Here is a 26,383-nt window from a genome sequence, read left to right as displayed (position 1 = left end):
TTAGCTGTATATATGGTTTACATTCTTATCAATAATTTTAGCGTAATGATTATATGTACTCACTAACTGATCTAATTCTGCACCATTTTTTATTTTCCAAACATCTGCAGTGAAATATTTTAGATTGTGATTCCAAATATACTCTTAAATCAATAATCAAATTTATATTTATTCCATAAAGCCTGCATATTATCACTCAAAATATCTATATAATATTCACTATATTGCATGTAATAGATACATTCTTATTTAATCTATTTTGAGATATTGATAGGTTATTTAATGCTGATTTCTGTGTATTTTTAATGTCAATACTTTAATCCATCTCTTTTCTTTGCCACGACCGTTGTACAAATTCCGAAAAGGATGAATAAAGTTTATTATAATTATTATTATTATTATTATTATTATTATTATTATTATTATTATTATTATTATTATTATTATTATATTATTATTATTATTATTATTATTATTATCATTATTATTTTTACTTACTTACTTATTTACTTATCCAAACCAGCGACCACCTGAGCTCTAGCCCTTCGGTCTTGTGCCATGAATACATTACTTAAAATCTTGATTTCAAGATTCTTTTTACTTGCAGACAAGCCGTGCCAAATTATTTCTCTGCCGCCTGTCACGATTTTAAGTGAAGTTACAATGTTTTTATTGTATTTGTCATTGTCTGAAAAAGGGTTTTGAGCCTGAAACATTCCATGTTTGGTAAATTTGTTGTTTTGTTATATTATTTTTTCAAAGCTGTTCTATTCGTTTTTGTTCATTACTCTTTACAGTCAATATTTTGCAATACTTTGGACATGTAAAAATGCTATATGAGTTATGGAAGCCTAATTTATCAAAGTCAACAAAGAATGGGAATAAAAGACGAGCAGCAGGACAAAGTTAAGAAATAAATTTTTTTTTTTTTGATTTTTGGAAAACATAAAGTGTAAATATGGATAGACAGAGAAACGCCTGATTTTTAAAAAAAATAATAACTTCCATTGAACCCTTGACTGATGAGTCTCTCTGCTTGTGAGTCAACTTCTCGATAGAAGTGTGCGCTTGGCTAAGAAGCTCACAACATTGCCATCCGGAAGTATACCAGACCAACACACAAAACTATGTGTAACCTTGAACGTTTATAGTCTGGTTAATACAGTTTAGTGAAAATTACTCATAAACGCAGATGGCAAAAAAAAACAATAACAAAGACCTGAATGGCGTCAAATTCAATCTATTTATAAGATGAACTGCTGGGAACGCCCAAGACTAGGAATTAGTTATTTTTATTTAAAGACTTTGGATTAGATTTCCATAATTCCACCTAATTATTCACAGAATTCTCGATTCCATAACGATCAGCTAAAACTGAGCTTGATTATCAAATTTAACTGCAATTTTTTTCAGCATCTCTTTATATGTCTTGATCTACCTATACATGAGTAGGTGACTTTCAAAACATCCTAAATAAGAAAATGATAGAAAATGAGTTAACAATCTCGAGCTATCTTTCGCAGTCCATAGAATCACCAGAGAAAATTTGGACTTTCAAACCACTCAGGGTAATGTTTTATGAGGCACAGAAGACACGTATTTTCCTCTTCAAGTCATTCAACAAATACCATAAAATTGCAGATTTCTTTGAACGATGAAAATGGGACTTGGTGCGTTTTGAAAGTCACCTACTCACATACTTATTTACGAGTCTGATAACCCAAATTGTAAAGGTTTCATTGCTGTGAGAGAAAAACAAATAAAATAACATTGATAACTAATAAACCGATTATGTGGTCTAGTGGTTTGACATCCATCTTCGGATTAGAAGGCCTTGGGTTCGAAGTCCCGCTCTGAGCGGCGCAAAGTTGAGTCCTTGGTAAAGGCTCTTTACTCACATTCTCTCACTGTATTCAGGTGTAAAATGAAAACCGGGTCGTTAACAAGAAATGTCTTTGTCCAAAAATCAGGCGTAATATCTTATCCTAAATGTTTACTGTTGCTGTTGGCTATGGACCCTGTGTAAAACGCTTTGAGCACATTTCGTGGACATTGCGCTATATAAAAGTTCAAGCATTTTAGTCTTTTACTTTTTGTTTTAATTTAATTAAATTATGAGACTTGTAAATATTTATAAGGAAATTTTAATCCCATGGTAAATTCAAACATCATGTTTTTGTTTTTTGTTTATCATTTTGTTTTGTTTTTTAAAGATTTGAATGGCCTTTGAAACCAATATCTCTATTTACTATCTACTATCAACTCTCTATGGGTATTGAAGGACGAAGGCAAATGTGCAGGAAGTTATCTGGGTGACTCAGGTGTTCACTCATCCATGAAAGGGGCGTGTCTAGTGAGGGCTCCACTCCTTGAATCACTACTCGTTGACATGGGAGATCATCTGAGAAAAAAAGCATGAAAATTATAAGCATTATTATGATTATGATTATTATTACTATTATTTTTATTATTATTGTGATCATCATAATCATCATCATCATTATTATTATTATTATTATTATTATTATTATTATTATTATTATTATTATTATTATTATTATTATTATTATTATTATTATTATTATATTATTAATATTATTATTATCATTATTATTATTATTATTATTATTATTATTATTATTATTATTATTATCATCATTATTATTATGCGACATAATATTTTGGTTCAGCCGGCAGATATTCCAAATTCATTCATCGATAGATGGGAACTAGTGTTATACTATTCCCCAAGATACGGGAAAAAAAGTGGTTGTGTTTAGGACTGAGAAAGACGAGTGACAAGGTTGAGTGGTGAAGAAATGAATGGGACAAGGGCATAAAATAGAGTGACGAGTTCTCAGGTCTCTATGTATATTGCATGAAGTTAGCATAAGCCTGCTAGTAACACCAGTATTTCTTTCATGGCCTCACAAGGCTATATCTCTGGTATTTATTCTATAGAGGGTGCACATTAAGCCTCTCCCTAATCATTAACATCTTGAACAGAAAAACGAGACGACTTACATACTTTAAACATGGATATATGAATATGAATACATAAATATGTTACATTTTGTTTACCATTCTGTTCAACTCAATGTGCATCAATATGGTTGCCATGGCTACCTACAAACAAATTCAACCTATTTTCGAGTTTTGTTTTTCATGTGTTTTGTGTCTTTTGTGGCGTGAAGGATTCAATAATAGCCATTTCTTTCATGGTAAGCGTTTTAACATCCGGTGTGGGAGCAGAATAAATTTCTTTCGATTTAGCCTCATAGGATTAACCCTTTCCTTACAAGCCATTTTCAGAATTTTCCCGATAATTTCTCACTCATCCAACACATAAATAGTTTTTTTCTTACTCAAACAAAAAAGCAACAAATACATTCTATGCATAATATTGATCAGCAAAAGGAACTATACAACACAGTGTCACGTTTTTATAGCTATAATAAAAAAATTTCTTTAAATTGTGTGATTTACAAAAGAAATATGAATGATAAAAGTGCTGGTTGAAACCTAAAGAATGTGACGATTTTCCTATGGTTGGTAAGGAGAAGGTTAAGCCACACAGAGAAATGTCCAATGACCCAGGCAGTCATTCAATCGAATCCATCTCTTCTAATTCATCTGACTGGAAATGTGTCAATTAGAAATTTACAAACGATTTGTGGTCAATATCTGACATTGTGTCTCAGCAAATTTAGAAAAACAATTTCTAAAAATCATCTTCCCATCCTGTAATGGTCTGTCAAACTCAGCTATGAAACATTGTTGAGCTACCTTTGGCTATTTTGTTTCATGTGACACACTAGTGCTTTTCCGAGATTGAAGGATATAAAAATGAGATCTTTTAAGTTTTCATTTAGCTTTGGTGATCTAATGTCAGTGGAGAACTTATGGGCATAAACTAGACCTGTAAATGAGCTCTATAAAAATTGACTGAAACTCTTCGACAACCTGAAGATTCAATTATTTTTAAAATGGAGAGGAGAGTGATAAATACAATACATTAAAATAGTGGGTGTTATTTCTTACAAGATATGAAGTGAGTAGAAAAGTGCCAGAAGACAATAGAGAATAAAAAAATTTTTCGCGGCGGTGGTGGGGTTTGAACCTGCGACCTTATTGGTACGACAACTCCGCCTGGCAGGTGAGAGCGTGGCTCTACCGTGTGAGCTATCCACGAACACAAAAAATATTCGTTTCAAACTCAAAGTCATTTCTAGATCCCTCTCTCACCCACTTCTTGAGACCGCCGATTCGTTCACCACCATCGCGAAGTAATTTTGACCAGCAGTTAAGCTTAATAGCCAATATTCTCATCACAAACATATAACATAGAAACGATTGAGACATTGAGTATGCTCCGGTGTATGGGGTGAATTTTTAATTCAGAAAAGTGAGTGGAGCAGGCACTTATGTTGGTAACAACAAGATTATTTCTTATGGAAGTATGACTGCCATAATTTGATGTAGAAGGAATGCTAAATAAGCATGTCATTCATAATCATATAGGTAAAGATGACTTCATCAAAGTCATAGTCATATTCCTGCCTCTGGAATTTTTTTTTTTGACATAGTCAGAAAAATAATCACCATTATCATCTTTAACTTCTAGCCATGACCAATTGAATTTATTCCTCACACTCACATCTTTAACTTTATCGATGCTCGACAAGTCTGAATTGCGATCCACGAACAGCTCAGCCATTGTGAGAACATTAGAATAATGTAGGAACGAGCAAACTTGATTTTCAATCAGTAAATGACAGAGAAAAAAAACTTAAATAAATATGACTTCTGGCTAATACACTGAATTATTAAGTAGAAGTGAATTATCAAGAAGAAACTTCGGCAGGCGTAGCGGAAAAATTCAAAGAATCGAAATGAAGGTAAATCGCCACAAAACAGCAAGCTCGCTTGGGCTTGAGCAAAACAATGGCAGAAAACGTCCTGATTTGCACGGGAATTAATTAGGCTACTTACCATTGTTCCTTATAATCAGGTACTCAATCAGTGAAGAAACGGTCAACCAGTTTGTTTACAATGTGAGGCAATCGAAATGTGCTTGTATCAATCTATCCTAATCTAACTTTCGATTTAAAGGTGTCTCCACCATCTACTCGAGATGTTACTTCCGGCATTCGCATTTTATTTTTTTTTATAGTTTTAAAACCCAGCTTGTAATTGTGGTCAATTTTGGCTTAGACGAAACAGTGAAATTTATCGCTCGGCGGCTCAGTTAAAATTGGCTACCGTTGGGATCACGACAGGTTGGAAAGTGAAAAAATAATTTAACGAAGGCTGTGTGAAATTACACTGCGATGTGTTCAGTCACGCCAATTCTAAAAAGCGCCGCTTAGCCTTGGCAATAAATCCATCGTTAATATTAACGGCTCCCATGAGCTATGCGTAGCGTTATGGAACACTCCTAATTACTTTACGGTCATTCGACTACGATTTGTGAATTCTTTCTTTCTTCACTTCTTTCTTTCTTTCCTTTTTTTTAAATATTTGAATTTGACAAATTGACTGATTTCAGTTAATTGACTGAGAATTTACAGGTCTACATAAACGTATAACTTTTCCTTACAAGACGGTGATAACTGTTGCATTTCCGAGATAGTGGGATATAAAAATAAAATTTTTTTAGTTCATGTTCGTTTTGCTAACTTTATGATGTAATGTGGGTCAATGACATATGGGCTTGAATGTATGACTGTTCCTTAGAAGATCGTGATATCCAGATGTAAATATCTATGATGGTTTTAGAAAAATAAGTCTCTGAAATCACGGAAAGACTTTATGGACATCCTGTATATATAGACATTATTTGATTGACGAAAATTTTATTAAAAGAGCTATAAAGGCAAAGTATCTCAAGGTACTGAATTCCATCTTGAAAAAGAACGTTTACAGGTCTGGCGGCTTAATTGGAACAATCTCTGCATAACAGTGCTGTTCCGATGAATTGGTGTGTACTGGATTATCATTGTCATAAAGAAAATAATTTTTAAAATTTTTAAATAAAGCAGGACCTACGATTTGGAAATCACTTCCTTTGCCAGTAAGGCTCTCGGGCAGCATAGAAAGTTTTAAGAAAAATCTAAAGACTCATCTTTTCCAGAAATTTTTATCCCAGGCATTTTCTTATTGATGAGTAAATTATACGTTTTATTGTTTGATTCCATTTTGTTGAATGTCAATTTCATTTTTGTAAAACTTGCAGAGTTAGTGTGTGCGACTGTTGTGTGTGTGTCTCTTTGGCTCAGTACGAGTGTGTTTATGGTTTGACAAGTATATTGTAAAGCGCTTGAAAAGGCTTCGGCGTTTAGTGCTATAAAAGAACACTTTATTATTATTATTATTATTATATTATTATTATTATTATTATTATTATTATTATTATTATTATTATTATTATCATCATTATGAAATTTTTACCTTTTTGAAAAAATCTGCTATAGCCAATTTTAGCAAATGCCTAAGGGTTGTAAGGTTTCCACTGGTGTCGATGGGTTTTATCAATTTCTGGATTGGCACTTCCTCAGCCTAAAAAGATGGAGAACAATAGGAGTTTAATTGTTATGGACATCCTATATATAGACATTATTTGATTGACGAAAATTTTATAAAAGAGCATAAAGCAAAGTATCAATGAATTCCATCTGAAAAAGAACGTACAGGTCTGGGTTAATTGGAACAATCTCTGCATAACAGATGCATGTTCGATGAATTGGATGTGTACGAATTATCATTGTCATAAAGAAAATAATTTTAAAATTTTAAATAAAGCAGGACCTACGATGGAAATCACTCCTTGCAGAAGGCCTGAGCAAGAAGAAAGTTAAGAAAAATCTAAAGACCATCTTCAGAAATTTTATCAGGCATTTCTAATGAAGAGAAAATATAGTTTTATTGTTTGATTCCATTTTGTATGAATGTCAGATTCAGTTTGTAAAACTATGCAGAGTAAGAGGTGCGATAGTGAGAGTGGTCACTGGCTCAGTACGAGGTGTTATGGTTTAGACAAGTATAAAGTAAAGCGCTTGAAAAGTACAGCGTTTAGTGCTAATAAAAGAACACTTTATTATTATAATATTATTATTATTATATATATATTATATTATTAAATATATATTATATTATTATATTAATATAATATTATCAATTATGAAAATTTAACTTTAGAAGAAAAAATTGCTAAAGAAATAGAAAAGCCTAAGATGAAGTTCAACTGGTCGAGAAGTATAAAATTGATGAACTAGCAAGAAAGATAGAGAGAAAAAGGAGTAAGTAAGTAATAAAATAGAGAGAAGAATGGAATGAGATAGAAGAAGAAAAAAGAAAGAAGAAGAAGAAGAAGAAGAAGAAGAGAAGAAGAAGAAGAAGAAGAAAGAAGAAGAAGAAGAAGAAGAAGAAGAAGAGAAGAAGAGAAGAAGAAGAAGAAGAAGAAGAAGAAGAAAAGAAGAAGAAGAAGAAGAAGAAGAAGAAGAAGAAGAAGAAGAAGAAGAAGAAGAAGAAGAAGAGAAGAAGAAGAAGAAGAAGAAGAAGAAAGAAGAAGAAGAAGAAGAAGAAGAAGAAGAAGAAGAAGAAGAAGAAGAAGAAGAAGAGAAGAAGAAGAAGAAGAGAAGAAGAGAAGAAGAAGAAGAAGAAGAAGAAGAAGAAGAAGAAGAAAGAAGAAGAAGAAGAGAAGAAGAAGAAGAAGAAGAAGAAGAAGAAGAAGAAGAAGAAGAAGAAGAAGAAGAAGAAGAAAAGAAGAAGAAGAAGAAGAAGAAGAAGAAGAAGAAGAAGAAGAAGAAGAAGAAGAAGAAGAAGAGAAGAAGAAGAAGAAGAAGAGAGAAGAAGAAGAAGAAGAAGAAGAAGAAGAAGAAGAAGAAGAAGAAGAAGGAAGAAGAAGAAGAAGAAGAAGAGAAGAAGAAGAAGAAGAAGAAGAAGAAGAAGAAGAGAGAAGAAGAGAAGAAAAAGGGAAAAGAAGAAGAAGAAGAGAAGAAGAAGACAACAAGAGAGACGATGACGAGATGGTATGATGAGAAGAAGAGAGAGTGAGAGGAAGAAGAGGAAGCAGAAGACGAAGAAATAGATATAAGTGAAACAATGACTAAGAAAACAAAGAAATAAAAAGATAGAATTAAACACAGATAGAACGAATAAAATAACACACAATAACTACATTAGGAGAAGAATGAAGAAGAAGAAGAAGAAGAAAAAGAGAAGAAGAAGAAGAAGAAGAAGAAGAAGAAGAAGAAGAAGAAGAAGAAGAAGAAGAAGAAGAAGAAGAAGAAGAAGAAGAAGAAGAAGAAGAAGAAGAAGAAGAAGAAGAAGAAGAAGAAGAAGAAGAAGAAGGAAAAGAAGAAGAAGAAGGATGATGATGAAGACAACAACGACGACGACGATGACGATGATGGTGTTGATGATGGAGAAAGAAGAGAGAGGTGAGGATGAAGAGAGGAAGCAGAAGACGAAGGCAAATTTAGTATTTATATAGTGGATAACAATGACTAATGATAACCGATACATTTTACAACAACCCGATAAATTTTACAACACAGATTCAAACAATTAAATCATTTTCCACACACATTCAATAACTACCACTTACTTGGTATATTCTAAAAGGGATGTATTTAAAAAGGTCTTCTCCTCCATTCTCCATTAGTCGTTTATTTACAGACCAAAACTGATCAAATTTATCTGCAGAAATTTAAACAAATACATAACAATAATAATAATAATATTAATAATAATAATAATAATAATAATAATAATAATAATAATAATAATAATATATATTATTATTATATATAATAATAATAATATAATAATAATAATATACTTATGTAGCGCCCATTAATTCACTGACAATTGCTCTATGGTGCTTAACAATCACTCAGACTATATAAACTAGCACACACACTAACACACCTACACACATATACCCGTACACTCAAACCCAAATACGGAAACTTCTCCACATTCACATACACAAACTCTTTACATACACATTACTATACCATCTACCCTAAATTAAAACATAATGACAACAAAAACAAAAACAGATGACAAAAGACATAATTTTGTTATATGATTTATCCTATACCACAAACGTTTCATATAAAAGATATTTTGTCCATCAGGTAAATGTATTATTTTATGTCTAGGCTGTTAACATAATTTATTACTGAGTCACCTTGCAATCAAAAACCTTCAAAATAAGTGGATCCATGACTACAATTGTTATGCAAAAGATAATATGTTTAAAAACATAATAATAATAATACTAGTCATAAGTTCACAAAAATGATGAGATGGACACAAGTATAAATCTGTAAATCAAGGAGAACTCTAAAATCCACTGAGCTTATAGATCTAAAACTTAAATGGAAAAAATAAGATGCACTCGAATACAGTTTCTTCGAATGCCTCGGGACATGCAAAAAGTAGTCCTTCAGAGCCATTGGGCCCATTAGGCAGAGTTTATCCTGGTGTTTATAGCTTGAAACAGACAAAAACAATTGCTTGCTACCCTTTGCATAGGATGGTAATGCATCACAAAGTACTTTCCACCAGATCTAACAAACCCAGCTACCCTATCACTGCTGAGTGGACAAGCGAATCGGAAAAAAAAATCTCTACTGCACATGGGATCAATCTCAGTCCCTTTGTGTGTAAAGCGGGTGTTCAACCAACTGAGCTATCATCAAGACATGCAAAAAAAGGTCAAGAAAACCGAAATTCAAGGAAACCATGTACAATGAATAATAAGAAAAAAATTTGGGACAATCAAATGAGTTCAAGGTAACTGTGTATGAGAAAACCTTACTCTGTGTATATTTTTAAAAATTGCCAGGATTCCAGGCAATTGCATTAGTGACTACCAATCGATATCTAGTCATACAGAGTATTCGTGAAAAAGAATCTTTGTCTATTTTTAAACGTTTGCTTAAAACTTGTCTGTTTCGATTTTAGTAGATGGTATGAAAAGTAAGATAGGCGTCTGGTTTATGTTGTCTTGTGTGTGTGTGTATGTGTGTGTGCTTGTGTGTGAATGAGTATGTTTCAGTCAAAGTAATTTTCAATTTAAGCGCTTAAGAGTCTGGTGTCTCAGAGTTACAGTGCTATATAAGTTTTCAACATTATTATTATTATTATTTCTCCACTTTTTACTATTATCATCTTTTTATTCAGTCAATCAAATCCTTGTTTTACATTTAAACTCTACTTCCAACAATGTTGAGCTGAATCAAAGTCAGTGATATTTTGTTTCCTTCAATGATTGATTCTCGTTCCAGATTGAGATCAATATCATCCTAGACTTATTTTTAGTTTGGGAATCTAAGACAAAACATAAACATCAATAGACTATCTTTATTATAATTGTGGGTTAAATTTCATTTTGAGACCTCTATCATACTAAAACAATAGCTCAGTACATGCATTAGGATTATATTCAATGTCATTAAGTTTCTCAACTTAAGTGGCTATGTGGCCTTGTGGTATGACACTCGCTTTTGATTGGAAGGTCCTGGGTTCGAGCCTCACTCTGCACATAGTTCAGTCCTTGAAAAAGGCTCTTTACTCACATTGTGTCACCATACTCAGGTGTAAAATGAGTACTTGGCAGTTTACAGCGTTGTCTCTGCCGAAAAAAAATCGTCATTTCGCCTAACAGGCGTCATGTCACATCCTTCTTGTTAAGTGTTGCTGTTGGTCAGGGGCCCCTTGTAAAGCGCTTTGAGCACATTTGTGGATATTGCGCTATATAAAAGTTCAAGTTTTTTTTTTAATCTCTTAAGACACTAAAACTTAGAATTATTAAGATTTTGAAGCATTTTGAGGGAAAATTGTAATTTATAAAGTTGACTTTAGCGACTACAATTTTTATCTCCCAAAAAATTACGAACTTTTAAATTTTCAAGTACGCAGGTCTGCTATCCCTCTATATTATTCCACAAGACAAATAATAATTTCCATATGGCAAAGTTCAATAATGCTACTACAAAAAAAAATGAATTGAAATTATAAATAGTGTAAACACTCTCTCACCATTCATAAAACCAGTCCACAAAGTTTTGTGGTCTTTCTTCTGCATACTATTTATCACTTGACCCCGATGTTTTAAAGCATCTGCCTCTTTCAATGTGGACAGGAAATGGGACTCAACGGTTTCTTTGTTCGGGCAATGAAGGAGCTCTTCTTCTGGGAAATTCTATATTTTTAAAACAAAAGACAAAAATAGACAATTATTTTGTTTTCAAAAAGAAAAGGTGGAGAGAGAGATCATTTTGTATTTTGTTCTTTTTTTAGTAGATCTAGCAATCCATGGCTGAATTCCTATGATAATCAACAATACCTCTATAAACAGAACATTCACAGGTCTGTAAATGGTTAGTGAAAAATTTGTCGGAACTTTTTGAAACGCGAAAATAGACACAACAGGACAAAAATATGGACACAACACAGATATGACACGTCAATTGACAAGTCAAATCATGTCACTTTCCCCTACTTGTTTATAACAAGATCCTTATTTTATGGTATCAAAAAAAAAATCCCAATTATTTGAGGTCCCAGGTCTGAGTTAGTTGTAAAATGAAAGGAAGAGAACAATTCCTACCCTTTTGAAGGATGTGTATCTAGACGTCTAGTGCTCGACACGGTAAGCTGCGTATCTTCGCTCCTGTTGTATTAAACTGATTCTTTCGTTTATTTGGATTAATTCTTATAGAAGAAGAAGAAGAAGAAGAAGAAGAAGAAGAAGAAGAAGAAGAAGAAGAAGAAGAAGAAGAAGAAGAAGAAGAAGAAGAAGAAGAAGAAGAAAAGGAGGAGGTGCTGCGGTGGTGTGAGAGCTTTCCAAGAAAAATAATTATTTCGCATTATTTTTTTTCCGTCTCACATCGGGACGGAACCAAAGAAATATAGAGACTGAGAAATAAGAACCGGAGATATGCATGTGTGTCGGTAGCAAAATAGAGAGAAACCTTCCGGTCCGGTTCGACACACTTCTGTGTGTGCGTTATTTACTGGCTAGGTGTGTGTGTGTGTGTGTGAAGACGACTCGCGCGAACTTTCTCTCGCTGGCTGTGGCACAGTGGCCAGGCAGTGAATACATACACGTCTAGCGGAGTGTGTAAGTGGCATGATAATATTATAGCTAACTGATAGACGGCATGTTTTGTCTTTGATGCGACAAATAAAAAGTTTTTTTTTTTTGTTTTTTTAAGTTGGCATTTGAAACGGAATAAAATCTAATTTTTTCAAGGAACGAAATAAAAGTCTTTTATTTTATTTTTCATTGGTTCTGTTCTTTGGGGTTACGAATTTTATTTTTACTATTACCTTTTTTTTTTTTTTTTAAGCACTTATAGAGCAAAATCGTACTGTCGGAAATCCGACAATAGACGGAAGATTTACAGGCCTGCATTCAACGTACCTTAAATCTTATTGTCACCGTCCAAGGTAATTTTTCACTGCTGCCATACAGGTCAAAGAGAACACCTATAGGATAATGCCTGAAATGTTCAAAGTTTAAAAAATAGTTATAAAAACCACCGTAAATAGCGTGGGTCATCAGAATTTATCATCATGAAAGAAGCTTTAAATAACTTCAGCCGATAATAATATTAGTCGAAGAAAGATATATCAACGTCTTCATGGCCACTGAAAGATTTCAATATAGCACCGTATCTGTTTATCAGTCCTTCCATAAAATGAAAGGGAAACAAATGGAAAAAGTGAGAACAGTGCAAGTCCCATAACTACACTATACAAACTCCCGTACCATTCTATCTTAATGTTTTACCTCTGGTTCTTTTGTTATAGTTAAATTTGCACATGGGGATAGAATTTCATTGCATTAATATTAAGGAAGAAAGAGTGAAAATTTATTGATATGAGGTCAAGGCAAAAGTTTTGTCATCATAGATATGGATGAATAGATTGCAAAATATAAGATATTGGCATGTAATTTTCATAGATATTTTTTATAAAGTTATTATATTCAAAATCAGGAATGTGTGCTTAACAATAATAGAAGAAGAAGAAGAAGAAGAAGAAGAAGAAGAAGAAGAAGAAGAAGAAGAAGAAGAAGAAGAAGAAGAAGAAGAAGAAGAAGAAGAAGAAGAAGAAGAAAAAGAAGAAGAAGAAAAGAAAGAAAAAAAAAAAAGAAGAAGAAGAAGAAGAAGAAGAAAGACATCTCCTAACCACTTAAACTTATGTTGTCTAACCATTTGAGCGGTTGTCCATCTGCCTCCAACCACATTTCTCCTTGATCCTCAGGGTCTATGTGTTTCACCATGTGTCGCTGGACTTTGTCTGTTACCAAAGGAAAGTAGCTTAGTCTTGGAACTAAAAGCTGGGGATGCAGAAACAAAAATATTAGCCACTAAAAAAATAATAATTTCTCGGACAATTGATGAGGTTATCAATGTTAAGCGGAAAATTTTTTTTTTCTTTAAAGCAAGGGAGTTAATGGGTTTAAACTATGCATCATTTTGAGAGATTATGTGGCGTCCAATAGCGTTTAGTTGATTTCTCCCTAAATTACCTGGCCATTCTTATATTGTTTACTTTACGGTTTCCTACTTCCGATTGGAGTAACAGTCACTTTCTCTTTGATTAAACTTCTAATCTTATCTTTCACTTGTCATTGGCATTCCTTTCTTTTTAACTAAGTAAGATCGTAACATTCTCACAACTTACATTGGTGACCCCAAATACATTTTATGATAAAATATATTCCAATACATCCAGAGGCTCCTACCCCTAATCGCTCCAAAGAGGAATCAAAAGGAAAAAAATGCGGAATTTGAGACCGAAAAACGGAATCAGTATTGACTCAACCCAAGAAAAAAAATAATAAATAAATAAAAACTGTGCTTTTATTTAGCCCAATATCCACTAAACATGCTCAAAGCGCTTTACAAGGGGTCCCTGACCAACAGCAACAGGTACCATGAAGAACGAGACATTACATAGGCGATATTACATTTTTTCCCGACAGAGACAATGCTGTTAATGGCCAGGTATTCATTTTACACCTGAGTACGGTGAGAGAATGTGAGTGAAGAGCCTTTTCCAAGGACTCAACTATGTGCTGAGAGAGGATTGAACTCAGGACAGAGAGCGAGTGTCATACCACAAGACCACATAGCCGCAAGACCAATATTTCCTCCTCATGATGAATTCCCTGCCCGAAACTCATTCAGTAAAAAAATGTAATCAGGTCACCACACGGCAGGGATCCATTCAATAGCCAGACAGATTTTTAAGTTGCTTTGCCATTGAACTTGAACACCACGGCACACTGCTTCTTGAGGCAAAATGGCACCAGCCATGAGTTATAATGGTGTTGGAAAAAGGTAAACTTGAAATTAACTGAATTCTCATCCATGACACCAATCAGTCGCATGTTTTTCCTAGATTTGATTTTTTTTTAAACTTCCCTCCATTGAAATGCAGAATTTTTGCCTTGAATGCGGAATGGCAAAATGTAGATGGAATGCTGAATGATTCTGCAAAAAGCAGAAGGGTAGGAGCCTCTGTACATCGCAATGTATGTCATAAATTCAATTCTCAAACAGTTTGACCAGCTATAGACACACATAAAAGTGACAATATTCAATTCCCTACTTACAAAAAAAGGATCTGGTTGCTCTACTGTGTACACCTCTTCACTTGCCAACTGAAAACAAACTGGTATTCTGCCTTCCCATGTCTCTCGCAATATCTCCCGGTCCTCCATCATTCTGGAAATCTTCTATTTCTGAAACAAAATAAAAACAAAATAGGAAAATTCTTTTACTTTTATTCCAAGTAAAATGTATTAGAAAAAGTAACAAAGCTAATGTCACAATCAAAACTAAGCAATGTTGAAAGTTTTTTTTTTTCATTTTACGAACAGAGTTTTTATTTATCTTCACTATTTCACAAGTTTCTTGTAAAATAGTTTGTATTTTGACATGGGGAGACATGAAATATCAATCTTCATCCATGCTTCATGTTCATGCATACTAATGGATACTTATATTGATTGTTTCCAGATTAGGTCTTCGTCGGACTCTATTTCTTTTTTAAACACTTAATCGTCTTTGTTATTTAAGTTTCTGCTAAGTTTCTTCATGAAATTTCAGATGATCTTCACTATAATTAATCTATCACTTGATCATGTCAATATACAATATATATAAAAACCCAAAAAACCTTATCATTGTTTTTTATTTTTATACTTATACCATTTATATATATATATATATATATATATATATATATATATATATATATATATTATATATATATAATATATATATATATATAATATATATATATATATATATATATATAATATATATATATATATATATATATATATATATATATATATATATATATATATATTATTGAATCGTGTTTGATACAAATATGGTACGGATAGTGCTCGACATCTAGCAATGGAGCGAATTATTATTTTAATATTTACCACAATGTTGGAGTCAGTCTACATCGATGTTTCAGGCCTTTTAGCCATCGTCAGGACTGTGTGTTACATGAGTTTGGTTTGTAACACACAGTCCTGACGATGGCTAAAAGGCCTGAAAAATTGATGTAGACTGACTCCAACATTGTGGTAAATATTAAAATAATATATATATATATATATATATATATATATATTGAATCGTGTTTGATACAAATATGGTACGAAAAGTGCTCGACATGTAGTAATGGAGCGAATTATTATTTAAAATATTTACCACAATGTTTGGGGCAGTCTACATCAATGTTTCAGGCTTAATTTGCCATCTTCAGGACTGTGTAGTTTTGTTGACTGTTGTTGTTTCTTGAAGTGGTTCCGGTTTGAAGTGAGATCTACGGAAAGTGTCCCCATCGGCGCAAATTCCTCTTAATTAACTTCAAACCGGAACCACTTCAAGAAACAACAACAGTCAACAAAACTACTCAGTCCTGAAGATGGCAAATTAAGCCTGAAACATTGATGTAGACTGCCCCAAACATTGTGATAAATATTTTAAATAATATATATATATATATATATATATATATATATATATATATATATATATATATATATATATAAATGATATAAGTATAAAAATCAAAAACAATGATAAGGTTTTTTGGGTTTTTTTATCTGATCAATGTCAGTCACTTCCTTTGACCTTACCCATAAATTAAAATTAAATTTATTAATGAAAATAAATGTGAAAAAAAAAACAGGAATGATTAACTTCTCTTATTGTGAGACGACACAATGTCTGTACTGTACTGTTGTACGTAAGATGCTCTAATTCTAATGCTTTCACTTTCACTCTCAATTTTACAATTTTCACACACACAAACACACACTACACACACACATACATTACATTATTGCTAAACTGACGACTGAAGAACGGCCAAAAAAAAAAGTTTTCCCCCTCCCAAACCCCCTACTAGAACAAGAATACTTGGGATTTAGTAGCTTATGGAAGGTCTCCCTGTCCCTAGCTGTCTTTTCTTCACATCACACAAACTCAACAAACCAAAGAAATTGGAACTGAACTGATCAGATTCAGATGACCTGATGGAAGATAACTCTTCAGATTTGTGACCAACGGACATCGTACTGAATCAATCATATGAGGATGTTGTTATTACTGTGTGGTCACAACTTAAAGTAAGTGGATACTTCAACTTCAGTAAAAATCTCAATCCCATTCTTCATTATATCAAAATCAAACGAATCGAAGTCATGAAATTTTACTTCACTTACCATTCAGTTGAAAATAGCATACGAATTCAACTTCAGTAAAAATCTCAATCCCATTCTTCATTATATCAAAATCAAACGAATCGAAGTCATGAAATTTTACTTCACTTACCATTCAGTTGAAAATAGCATACGAATTCCTTTAAAACTTTTCAAAAATTGAAAAAGCCCATGTAGCTTCTGAATGTTTCTGGTGAAACCTATTTGTCTGGGGAATTTTTGGATACCTAACACAACGTAAGACACAAGAATAATAATGAGTAATAGACAGTAGGCAAATATAAGTGAGAAAAATAATTGTAAGAAAGATTGCCAGATAACAACAATATTTAACTGAAAATTAAATTCAGCGAAAAAATACACCACTCCATAATTTGACACAGGGGAACTGTTTTCACTCAGAAAGGTTATGGCGACTTATTTTCTGCTACGATCATCATTATGTGAAAAAAATGTTTTGCTTTCAAGTTGGTTTTCTTACCTGCAGGTCAACAAATTGCGAAATGCATTGTTTTAGGCATTGTGCTAATAAGGGGTGGGGCAAAAATATGATGGTAAATATTATAAGCTGGCAAATAAAAATTCTTTTTCTACTCTCAAATAAAAGAGACTTTCAATATATGAAGTGGTTCTAATTTCATTTAACTTATAAAACATAATGATACCATGACCTTGCTCGTTCTGACTGATCATATGAGACCCTACGGCCAAAGAATATAATAATATTACTATAATCTCTGCTACCAGACCGCTTGTGTGGTTTTCTGATTGTCCTATCCCCTCTCGCTGATAAAGACCATTTCGTTAAACGTTTTTTAACAATGGCGGAGAAGAAGAATACGGAGATTATTGTCATTATTTTATTTTTTTAGTAGTAATAGTAGTAGGTGTAGTAGTAGTAGTGGTGGTGGTGGTGGTGGTAGTAGTAGTAGTAGTAGTAGTAGTAGTAGTAGTAGTAGTAGTAGTAGTGGTGGTAGTAAGTAGTAGTAGTAGTAGTAGTAGTAGTAGTAGTAGTAGTAGTAGTAGCAGTAGTAGTAGTAGTACCTGTAAATTATATTTTATTATATTAGCACTGGCGGAACTTGTGCGTAAGTTATGCAACACTCGAATATGCTTTAGAATTAATTGACTTGGGAGTTTCATGTCTCGTTATTTATCTCTGCTGATGCATAACACTCGTGTATGTTTTAGCTGTGATGTCTTAGCAATATTCCAAGCTTCTCGATGCGGAGGATATCATGAGACAAAATCATTCTATTACTTTACCTTTCTCGTAAACTTCATGATGGTGATGTTTTTTTGTGAAGTGACAGAAAGCAAATTGGAAAACAGCTATAGTGGGATATTAGACACAGTTAGTGCCTTTCCGCCCACTATGGGAGGTCGGGAACCCCACCCAGATATCAGAATATAAATAGCTATGTGAGGTTTTTATCAGAATATAAATAAATACATAAATAATAAGTGACCCGTCTCGTCAAGCCGGTGTAATGGCGGGATGATCGAGAAGACAAAGGTAATTGAGTTCAGGGGTCAAAAGGGTCACAATGGGATTTTTTAAGTTGACGAAACAAGATTTCATTTTCAGTCTGTCGTCTGTATTTTTTTTTAGATTGCCTTTACTGTCAGAAGCTGGCCTATTGTTATATTTCAGTTCCCTTTGAACTCGAGTGGGGGTCGCGATAGCTCAGTTGGTTGAGAACTCGTGTCACATGCAACGGGACAATGATCAACCCTGGGTGGAGTCGAGATTTGTTTTTATCTGTCCACCCATCAGTTATTGGGTAGCTAGGTATGTTAAATTTGGCGGAAAGTACTTTGCGATTTGCAAGCAATTGCCAGTGTCCATAAACCCCGGCTCCATGAGCCCAATGAATTTCTCTGAAGAACCACTCTTTTTTTTTTAGCTCAACTTGAGTAATAGGGGTCCCGATAGCTCATTTGTTAGAGCACTCGCTTCACACGCAAAGGGACCGAAATCGATCCCGGGTGCAGTCGAGATTTGTTCTGACCCCCCCCCCCCCCCCCCCAGTGAATGGTAGTTGAGTCTGCTGTTAGATTTGGCGGACAGTACGTTGCGATAGACTAGCGTCCTATCCAAAGGATGACAAACAATTGTTAATGTCCGTTTCACGCTATAGAAACCGGGATATACTCCGGTTCCATGGGCCGAATGACTCTTAAGGATTACTTTGAGAATGGAAAACAGTAAATGGCTCTCTGAAGCGACGTCGCCTCATTCCACTTTTGAATCTAACAATTTGGAGCGTTCTTCAGAATAATACCATGATATTAATTGATGTAGAAGAAAGCTTTCATCTCGTTCTTTGGTGATCCGATCTGGCGATGCATGTTGCTTTGTTCGACATGGAAGAAGTGTTCCCCAGATGACGATGTTGTTGATGACTCTGCAACCGGTCAACAGGGACCACAGCAACAACAACAGAAGCAGCAGCGGCAGCAGCATCAACAAGGTCAAAAACAACAACAGAAATAACAACCGCAAAAGGGAAAACAACGACAGCTGGGCCAAGAAAAAGAAGGAGAAGAAGAAAGAAGAAGATGATGATGATGATGGGGATGGTGATTGTCGCGTCTATGTAGGAGAGTGGCAAGTAGGAGTAGACAAATAGAAGTCAGATAGTTTCCCCATAGACATAGTCATCTGGTGCCGCTTTATTTTTTTTCCCTGTTATGGTCGGGTAAAAGCTCCTGACAACTAGACTGATAGTAAGAAAATGTTTTAAGTTTAAGAAATAGTGGTAGATTATTGGCACGTTAGATAGGGATATGTAGGTTCAGAAGGTAAGTATTGATCCCCGTTAAAGTAGAAGTACTCTAATATAAATCAACAGAATTGCCTCATACAATAACAAGTTAACACACAATTAGCTAAAAGAATAATAGTGCTTTTAATTAAGTAATTTAGGCTATGGGTATTTAATTTAATCCTGAATCACAAACTATTCATTTTTCTTTGTAAGGGCGCTTATCTTAGATGTGACTGGTGGCGGCGCTAAGGTTTCATCCGTTTCGTGGGAGCACGAGCCGTTTCCATTCCAGTTGTCTCGGTGGACCGCTTGCCAGATTCTATTCTGTATCACTTGTGGCCAAATAGATATTTACTTGTTCTCCAGATGCATGTTTGGCCGATACCCCGATCTGTGAAAATACCGGAGCAAATCTTTGATTAGTTGCAACATTTTAACATTCCTATGAATAATGATGTTGTGGGGGATTTCAATTATTACCCTTGACATCACCACTGGTCTACATGTGTTAGACAGTAATTTAATTAAAGGGATACATCAAGTTAGTGGGATGGGGAAAGATACGTATCAATGAGAGCATAATAATCAATACATATAAATCCTGAATATAACTATCGTGTATTAGCGATAGCACATTGGCAAATGTCATTCATTCATTTGGAAGGCATAAATACCTATACTATAATATATACATATATAAATATAGAGATAAAGATAGTGAATTAATATTTTTTATAATAACAAGAGTTATCAATTACTGTTAATAACATGAGTTATTGATTTCTGTTATTGTTGGTTGTGTCTACTTACGGCCAGGCGAACACAATATTAATTATTACTCACTACACACACTAGTTTAAATGGCATTAATTAATAATAACATAATGTAAGTCCATCACCTACCCCTATTGACACATGTTTCTCGCTAAGTAGAATTTTCGAGTCCCCTATAGAGGCTTTGAATGGTAAGAAGATTAAATGGGAGAGCGCGAGATGGATCATTTTATTGTTTATATATATTTCTCAGGGGAGTTAGTGAATCACAAGGAACCAATGATATTCCAGGATTTGGCCTTGCCTGGTTTATTACTGGTGGTTTTCTTTAGACCAATCGTATTCTGCGTGTCATCGTCTTTGGCGTCTTGTACTCTTGAGTCATCCTAATTAGGTCGGTTATTTGTGCCTGTTAACCGTGGCGGTCAAACCAGATGACCCTATCTCGCCTCGCGACAACGTGTGGACTAAAGAAGTTTCAATGCAGTGTCAACCCCGTAGCTATAATAGCTGGTCTTTTATTGCAGTGTCAATCCTGGAGTTATAGCAAATGGCCTTGTAATTATGCCTAGGGCAATAACAATTAACATATTGGGCGACGCTGGGAGAATATGTACTGAGAATATGTATTGATTTATTTACAATCCTGGGAAAGTTAAGAAGGATTTGAAATATATCACAACAATGATGATGATAATGATGATGATGATGATGAGGAGGAGGAGGAGGAGGAGGAGGAGGAGGAGGAGGAGGAGGAGGGAAAGAAGAAGAAGAAGAAGAAGAAGAAGAAGAAGAAGAAGAAGAAGAAGAAGAACAACAACAACAACAACAACAACAACAACAACAACAACAACAACAACAACAATAACACCAACAACAATAACGATAATAACAATAGCAAATGAGATATCAAACAAACAAAACAGCAGGAACAACAACTTAAACAACGACGAAGAGGGGCCATTCATTGTTTTTAATTATCAAAGGATAGTTGATTATAAAATAATTTAATGTTTGACTGTTGACCTTGTCTTTTTAAATGCGAAAGTGATGAAACCGCACCTTTTACTATGACCTCAAAAGTTTTTAAACAAGGTAAACCATACATGCCAGATGATATATTTTTATAGGCCCCAAAACGACGTGAACTTATTCGCGGGTCTGATAACCCAATTCTTTATGGGCTCGTTGTTGTAATGGAAACTTTATTTTAAATGACGAAAAATATTCTTCATTACAACAATGTTAGGCCCATAAGTGGGTTCGGATCTCAGACCTGCATATAATTATAATAAATAATATTAGGACAATTCGCCCCCAAATAAATCAACTATGTTTTATAAATTTATAGAGAAGAGTTCAGTCAAATATTGTCGGATTCGAAATTGAATTTTTCCACTTTTATAATGACTAGAGATTTTAATGTCAACTTTTTATGTAGAACATATGTAAATACGAGTGCATTTTTTAGTATAATAGAAAACGTTTACTTCTTGACAATAAATTTACTCCATTGCACGTAAGGGAACTTACCAAGCTGACAGTCTTTAAGTCAAAATAAAATTGAGTTACGTCCCTTACTCCTTGACTCTCCAGTCAAACACAACAATTGTCTGACCATTTCACATCACGAAGTCTTTTCATAACTGGTTTCATCACGGAAGCCCCAGTCCCAGCCCAAGCCCAGATCCAGTCTCAGTCTCAGTCTGCTCTCGCCCTAAAAAATGTATCGATCCACAAAAACCAACGCTTCTACCATTTTAAAAAATGCCAAAATAGATTTTCGTAATTCGAAATTATAAATTCTGCCTGTTGTAGTAGTAGGTAGTAGTAGTAGTAGTAGTAGTAGTAGTAGTAGTAGTAGTAGTAGTAGTAGTAGTAGTAGTAGTAGTAGCAGCAGCAGCAGTAGTAGTAGTAGTAGTAGTAGTAGTAGTAGTAGTAGTAGTAGTAGTAGTAGTAGTAGTAGTAGTAGTAGTAGTTGTTGTTGTTGTTGTTGTTGTTGTTGTAGTAGTAGTAGTAGTAGTAGTAGTAGTAGTAGTAGTAGTAGTAGTAGTAGTAGTTGTTGTTGTAGTAGTGGTGGTGGTAGCAGTAGTGGTAGAAGAAGATCTAGAAACGTTCTTATAGAGTTTTGTTTTCAATGGTTTTGCGGTGCTTGCGACACTTTTAGGTCATTTCAGACGAAGGAAACGTTTTAGATCTGAAGGGAAAGCACTATGGAAAATGTAAGACAAAGAGGACTGGTTCAAATAGGGGGAAAATTGAGATTTTATATTGCGCCATATCCGCTAAACGTGCTCAAAGCGCTTTACAAAGGGTCCTAACCAACAGCAACACGTAACATGTAGAACGAGACATGACGCCTGTTAGGCGATATTATAATTATTTTCCGACAGAGACGGCCAGGTACTCATTTTACACCCGAGTACGGTGAGAGAATGTGAGTAAAGAGCCTTTTTTAAGGACTCAACGATGCGCCGAACGAGGCTCGAACCCAGGACCTTCCGATCCAAAAGCGAGACAAAGGGGAATGGTTCATATATAAACGAAGGAAACAGCTAACTGATGGTTCGCCCGTCACTAAGCATTAACCAATCAGAATATTTCCTGCCATTTACCCCGTTTCGCCCCTTTGACTATTTATTCCTTATGAAAAGGCCTGAGATATCCTTAGTATACGTCAAAGACACAAATAGGTCAAACCCAGATAGTGAGTATTTCTCACTATATTTTGACATACGGATAAAAGATATTGGATCGCAAAACCTGACGACACGATGCATTTTTTTTTTCAATCACCTGTGTTCAAATTGGATTCAGTAGTCTGATATCACGCCGCCCGGCAACGGCGGCCATCTTGGTTCTAAACAAAGAAAATCATTACTTTTTATTCTTCATGCTGGCTAGAACTTTTCACATCCCTTGTGATCCGAATGTGTAAAAGTCAAAACATTATCAAATTTATGGGGTTTTTTTCCTCTGGATACGCTTTTATGCTCCCCGGGGAAATATTTCATACGGGCGTCCACCATTTTCCCGATAGTTTAGAGCCAGTGTTACTGTTACCATGCGTCATTAGGAAGGAAGTGACGTTACGACTGTTGAAGAGTATTGTGAGTGATGCTCAGGATCTGGGGCCGTTTACTCCGGCAAGCACTAATGAAGGTGGTCATGGGTCTTCGGTTCACGGTCAGCTGTTGATTTCATGGCCAAAATATACCGTACTTCATTTTAAAATTTCGAGTCAAAAATAAACCAACTTAAATGTTTATTCGGCTAGTTTAAATAAAATAATATACGATAACTGACGTAATTTTCAAAAGTGTATGCACTGTATGTTGATTGAAGAACTGAAGGCTCATACTATAAGATAAAAGCTAAAAGGGCATCCATGTCAATAGCTTGACAGGCATAGCAACGAGAGGTCACAGAGGAACCACCAATTCGGACGCAATCCACCGATATTTCTATTTTGACATTACCTAAGTCTCATCAGAGACACAAGCAAATGCTTCCGCTATGTTTACTGCCTCCCTCCCAGATAAGGAACCCTACCAGGACCAGGAAATAAATCTAATTCCAGAACAAAGACAGAGAGCAACATTGAAAAAAGAAAAGAGATACGAGGGACAAGAAGACACAAAGAGGTAACCTCTGTCTACCATGAGAAGGCTATGTGGTCTAGTGGTATGACACTCGCTTTCGGATCGGAAGGTCCTGGGTTCGAGCCTCATTCGGCGCATATTTGAGTCCTTGGAAAAGGCTCTTTACTCATATTCTCTCACCGTACTCAGGTGTAAAATGAGTACCCGGCCTTTAACAACGTTGTCTATGTCTGAAAAATTGTAATATCGCCTAACAGGCGTCATGTCTCGTTCCACATGTTACGTGTTGCTGTTGGTCAGGGACCCCCTGTAAAGCGCTTTGAGCACATTTAGTGGATATTGCGCTATATAAAAAAAGCTCAATAGATAGTTCGAAGATGACGTCACTCAGGTCTTTGTTATTGTTTTTTGCCATCCGCGTTTATGAGTAATGCTCACTGAACTGTATTAACCCGACTATAAACGTTCATGGATACACACAGTTTGTGTGTTGGTCCGTTATACGTCCGGATGGCAATGTTATGAGCTTCTCAGCCAAGCGTATACTATCAATAACAGCATTGTTTCTGTCGGAAAAAAATTGTAATATCGCCTAAAAGGCGTCATGTCTCGTTCTACTCGTTAAGTGTTGCTGATGGTCAGGGACTCTTTGTAAAGCGCTTTGAGCACATGTAGTGGATATTGCGCTATATAAAAGCTCAATTTAAGAAGACCCTACCCAGTCAATCACAACTAATGTTTGTTTGGGTTTTACAGCGCTTGCAACACATTTAGGTCATATCAGCGCCAGTAAAAAGGAAGAAAATGGGATAGTAAAAAGTTCTAGAATTCCGATTAAAGCACACAAGAAAAGGTAAGACAAAGGGGAATTGGTTCAAATAGGAAACAGGTGTAGATTCCAAAGAATTGAGTTTGAGATCAACTAAAAGACTTATCCAGATACAAGCACAGGTCCCCACTAAGAGGAACACACTCAAATGTTTACAAATCATAATATATAATTTGTAAACAAAACATAATACAGTGCACAACAGAGAGACGATTTACAAGGAAAAAAATATAATCTCCCAAAACTATCTCTAGATAGCATGCGCTTGGCTAAGGAGTTCACAACATTGCCATCCGGAAGTATAACGGACTAACACACAAAACTTTGTGTAAGCATGAACATAATTTATAGTCTGGTTCATTCAGTTTAGTGAGAAGTACTCACAGACGTGGATGGAAAAAGCAATAACAAAGACCGGAGTGACGTCATCTTCGTTCTATCTATACATTTGACGGTTTCCCTCAAATCCAGGTTATCTGTGATCTCTCCGCCCAAAGTAAAGTAAAGTAAAAAGTAAAGTTCACTTTATTCACCCCCAAGGGGAAATTTTGTCTTTATGGTCTATTTAGACCTGTAAATGAGCTCTATAAAAATTGACTGAAACTCTTCGACAAACTGAAGATTCAATTATTTTTTTAAAAATAAGGGCATCATTGGAGAGCAGAGTGATAAATAAAATATATTAAAGTAGTGGGTGTTATTTCTTACTGGAAGTATGACTGCCATAATTTGATGTAGAAGGAATGCTAAATAAGCATGTCATTCATATAGGTAAAGATGACTTCATCAAAGTCATATTCCTGCTTCTGGAATTTTTTTGACATAGTCAGAAAAATCATCACCATTATCATCTTTAACTTCTAGCCATGACCAATTGAATTTATTCCTCACATCTTTATCGATGTCGATGCTCGACAAGTCTGAATTGAATTGCGATCCACGAACAGCTAAGCCATTGTGAGAACATTAGAATAATGTAGCAATGAGAAAACTTGATTTTCAATCAGTAAATGACAGAAGAAAAAAAAAACTTAAATAAATATGACTTCAGGCCAATACACTAAATTATTAAGTAGAAGTGAATTATCAAGAAGAAACTTCGGCAGGCGTAGCGGGTAGCGGAAAATTTCAAAGAATCGAAATGAAGGTAAATCGCCACAAAACAGCAAGTTCGCTTGGGCTTGAGCAAAACAATGGCAGAAAACGTCCTGATTTGCACGGGAATTAATTAAGCTACTTACCATTGTTCCTTATAATCAGGTACTCAATCAGTGAAGAAACGGTCAACCAGTTTGTTTACAACGTGAGGCAATCGAAATGTGCTTGTAGCTATCTATCCTAACTTTCGATTTGAAGGTGTCTACATAACGGACTTCCGGCATTCGCAATTTACTTTATCATAGTTTTGAGACTCGCCAGGTAAATGTGGTCAATTTTGGCTTAGATGAAACAATGAAATTTATCGATCGGTGGCTCAGTTAAAATTGGCTACAGTTGGGATCACGACGGGTTTGGAAAGTGAAAAAATAATTTAACGAAGGATGTGTGAAAATACCCAGAGAAGTGTTCAGACACGCCTTTTATAAAAAGCGTCGCTTAGTCTTGGCAATATATATATCGTTAATATAAACGG

At 34.7% G+C, this 26,383-nt stretch overlaps 1 protein-coding gene and 1 long non-coding RNA gene across 4 annotated transcripts; both read right to left on the bottom strand.

Moving 5' to 3' along the window:
* Positions 1-774: 774 nt before the first annotated feature.
* LOC144968072 (autophagy protein 5-like) lies at positions 775-17,078 on the bottom strand. 2 transcript variants are annotated; one of them, XM_078906049.1, is made up of 8 exons: positions 16,887-17,078; positions 14,642-14,770; positions 13,233-13,360; positions 12,440-12,518; positions 11,053-11,215; positions 8,609-8,700; positions 6,451-6,558; positions 775-2,401 (listed from the first exon to the last, which is right to left on the bottom strand). In XM_078906049.1, exons 2-8 carry the CDS (start codon positions 14,750-14,752, stop codon positions 2,378-2,380), a joined length of 705 nt encoding a protein of 234 aa, XP_078762175.1. In that variant the 5' UTR covers positions 14,753-14,770; positions 16,887-17,078; the 3' UTR covers positions 775-2,377. The 2 variants fall into 2 exon arrangements, with proteins under 2 accessions (XP_078762175.1, XP_078762176.1); XM_078906050.1 differs by having other exon boundaries at positions 2,130-2,404; positions 6,453-6,558; positions 16,887-17,023.
* Positions 17,079-19,686: 2,608 nt separating this feature from the next.
* LOC144969600 (uncharacterized) lies at positions 19,687-26,177 on the bottom strand. Of its 2 annotated transcripts, none has more exons than XR_013644780.1 (2): positions 25,992-26,177; positions 19,687-19,936 (listed from the first exon to the last, which is right to left on the bottom strand). It is a non-coding gene; the product is annotated as an uncharacterized LOC144969600 (long non-coding RNA). The 2 variants fall into 2 exon arrangements; XR_013644779.1 differs by lacking the exon at positions 25,992-26,177 and adding an exon at positions 20,449-20,612.
* Positions 26,178-26,383: the final 206 nt, after the last annotated feature.

This window comes from Berghia stephanieae, chromosome 3, assembly GCF_034508935.2.
Source record: "Berghia stephanieae isolate SIO BIC M18660-M18661 chromosome 3, UCSD_Bste_1.3, whole genome shotgun sequence".
Lineage (NCBI taxonomy): Eukaryota > Metazoa > Mollusca > Gastropoda > Nudibranchia > Aeolidiidae > Berghia > Berghia stephanieae.
This window is presented reverse-complemented; position numbering and strand designations above follow the sequence as displayed.

Excerpts from the sequence above, each read along its gene's own strand:
- LOC144968072 (XM_078906050.1), bottom strand. The coding sequence starts at position 14,752 with ATGATGGAGGACCGGGAGATATTGCGAGAGACATGGGAAGGCAGAATA. Across the intron at positions 6,559-8,608 it reads TCCCTTTTAGAATATACCAA|GCTGAGGAAGTGCCAATCCA; the intron begins GTAAGTGGTAGT and ends CCATCTTTTTAG. Across the intron at positions 2,405-6,452 it reads TATAGCAGATTTTTTCAAAA|CAGATGATCTCCCATGTCAA; the intron begins AGGTAAAAATTT and ends TGCTTTTTTTCT.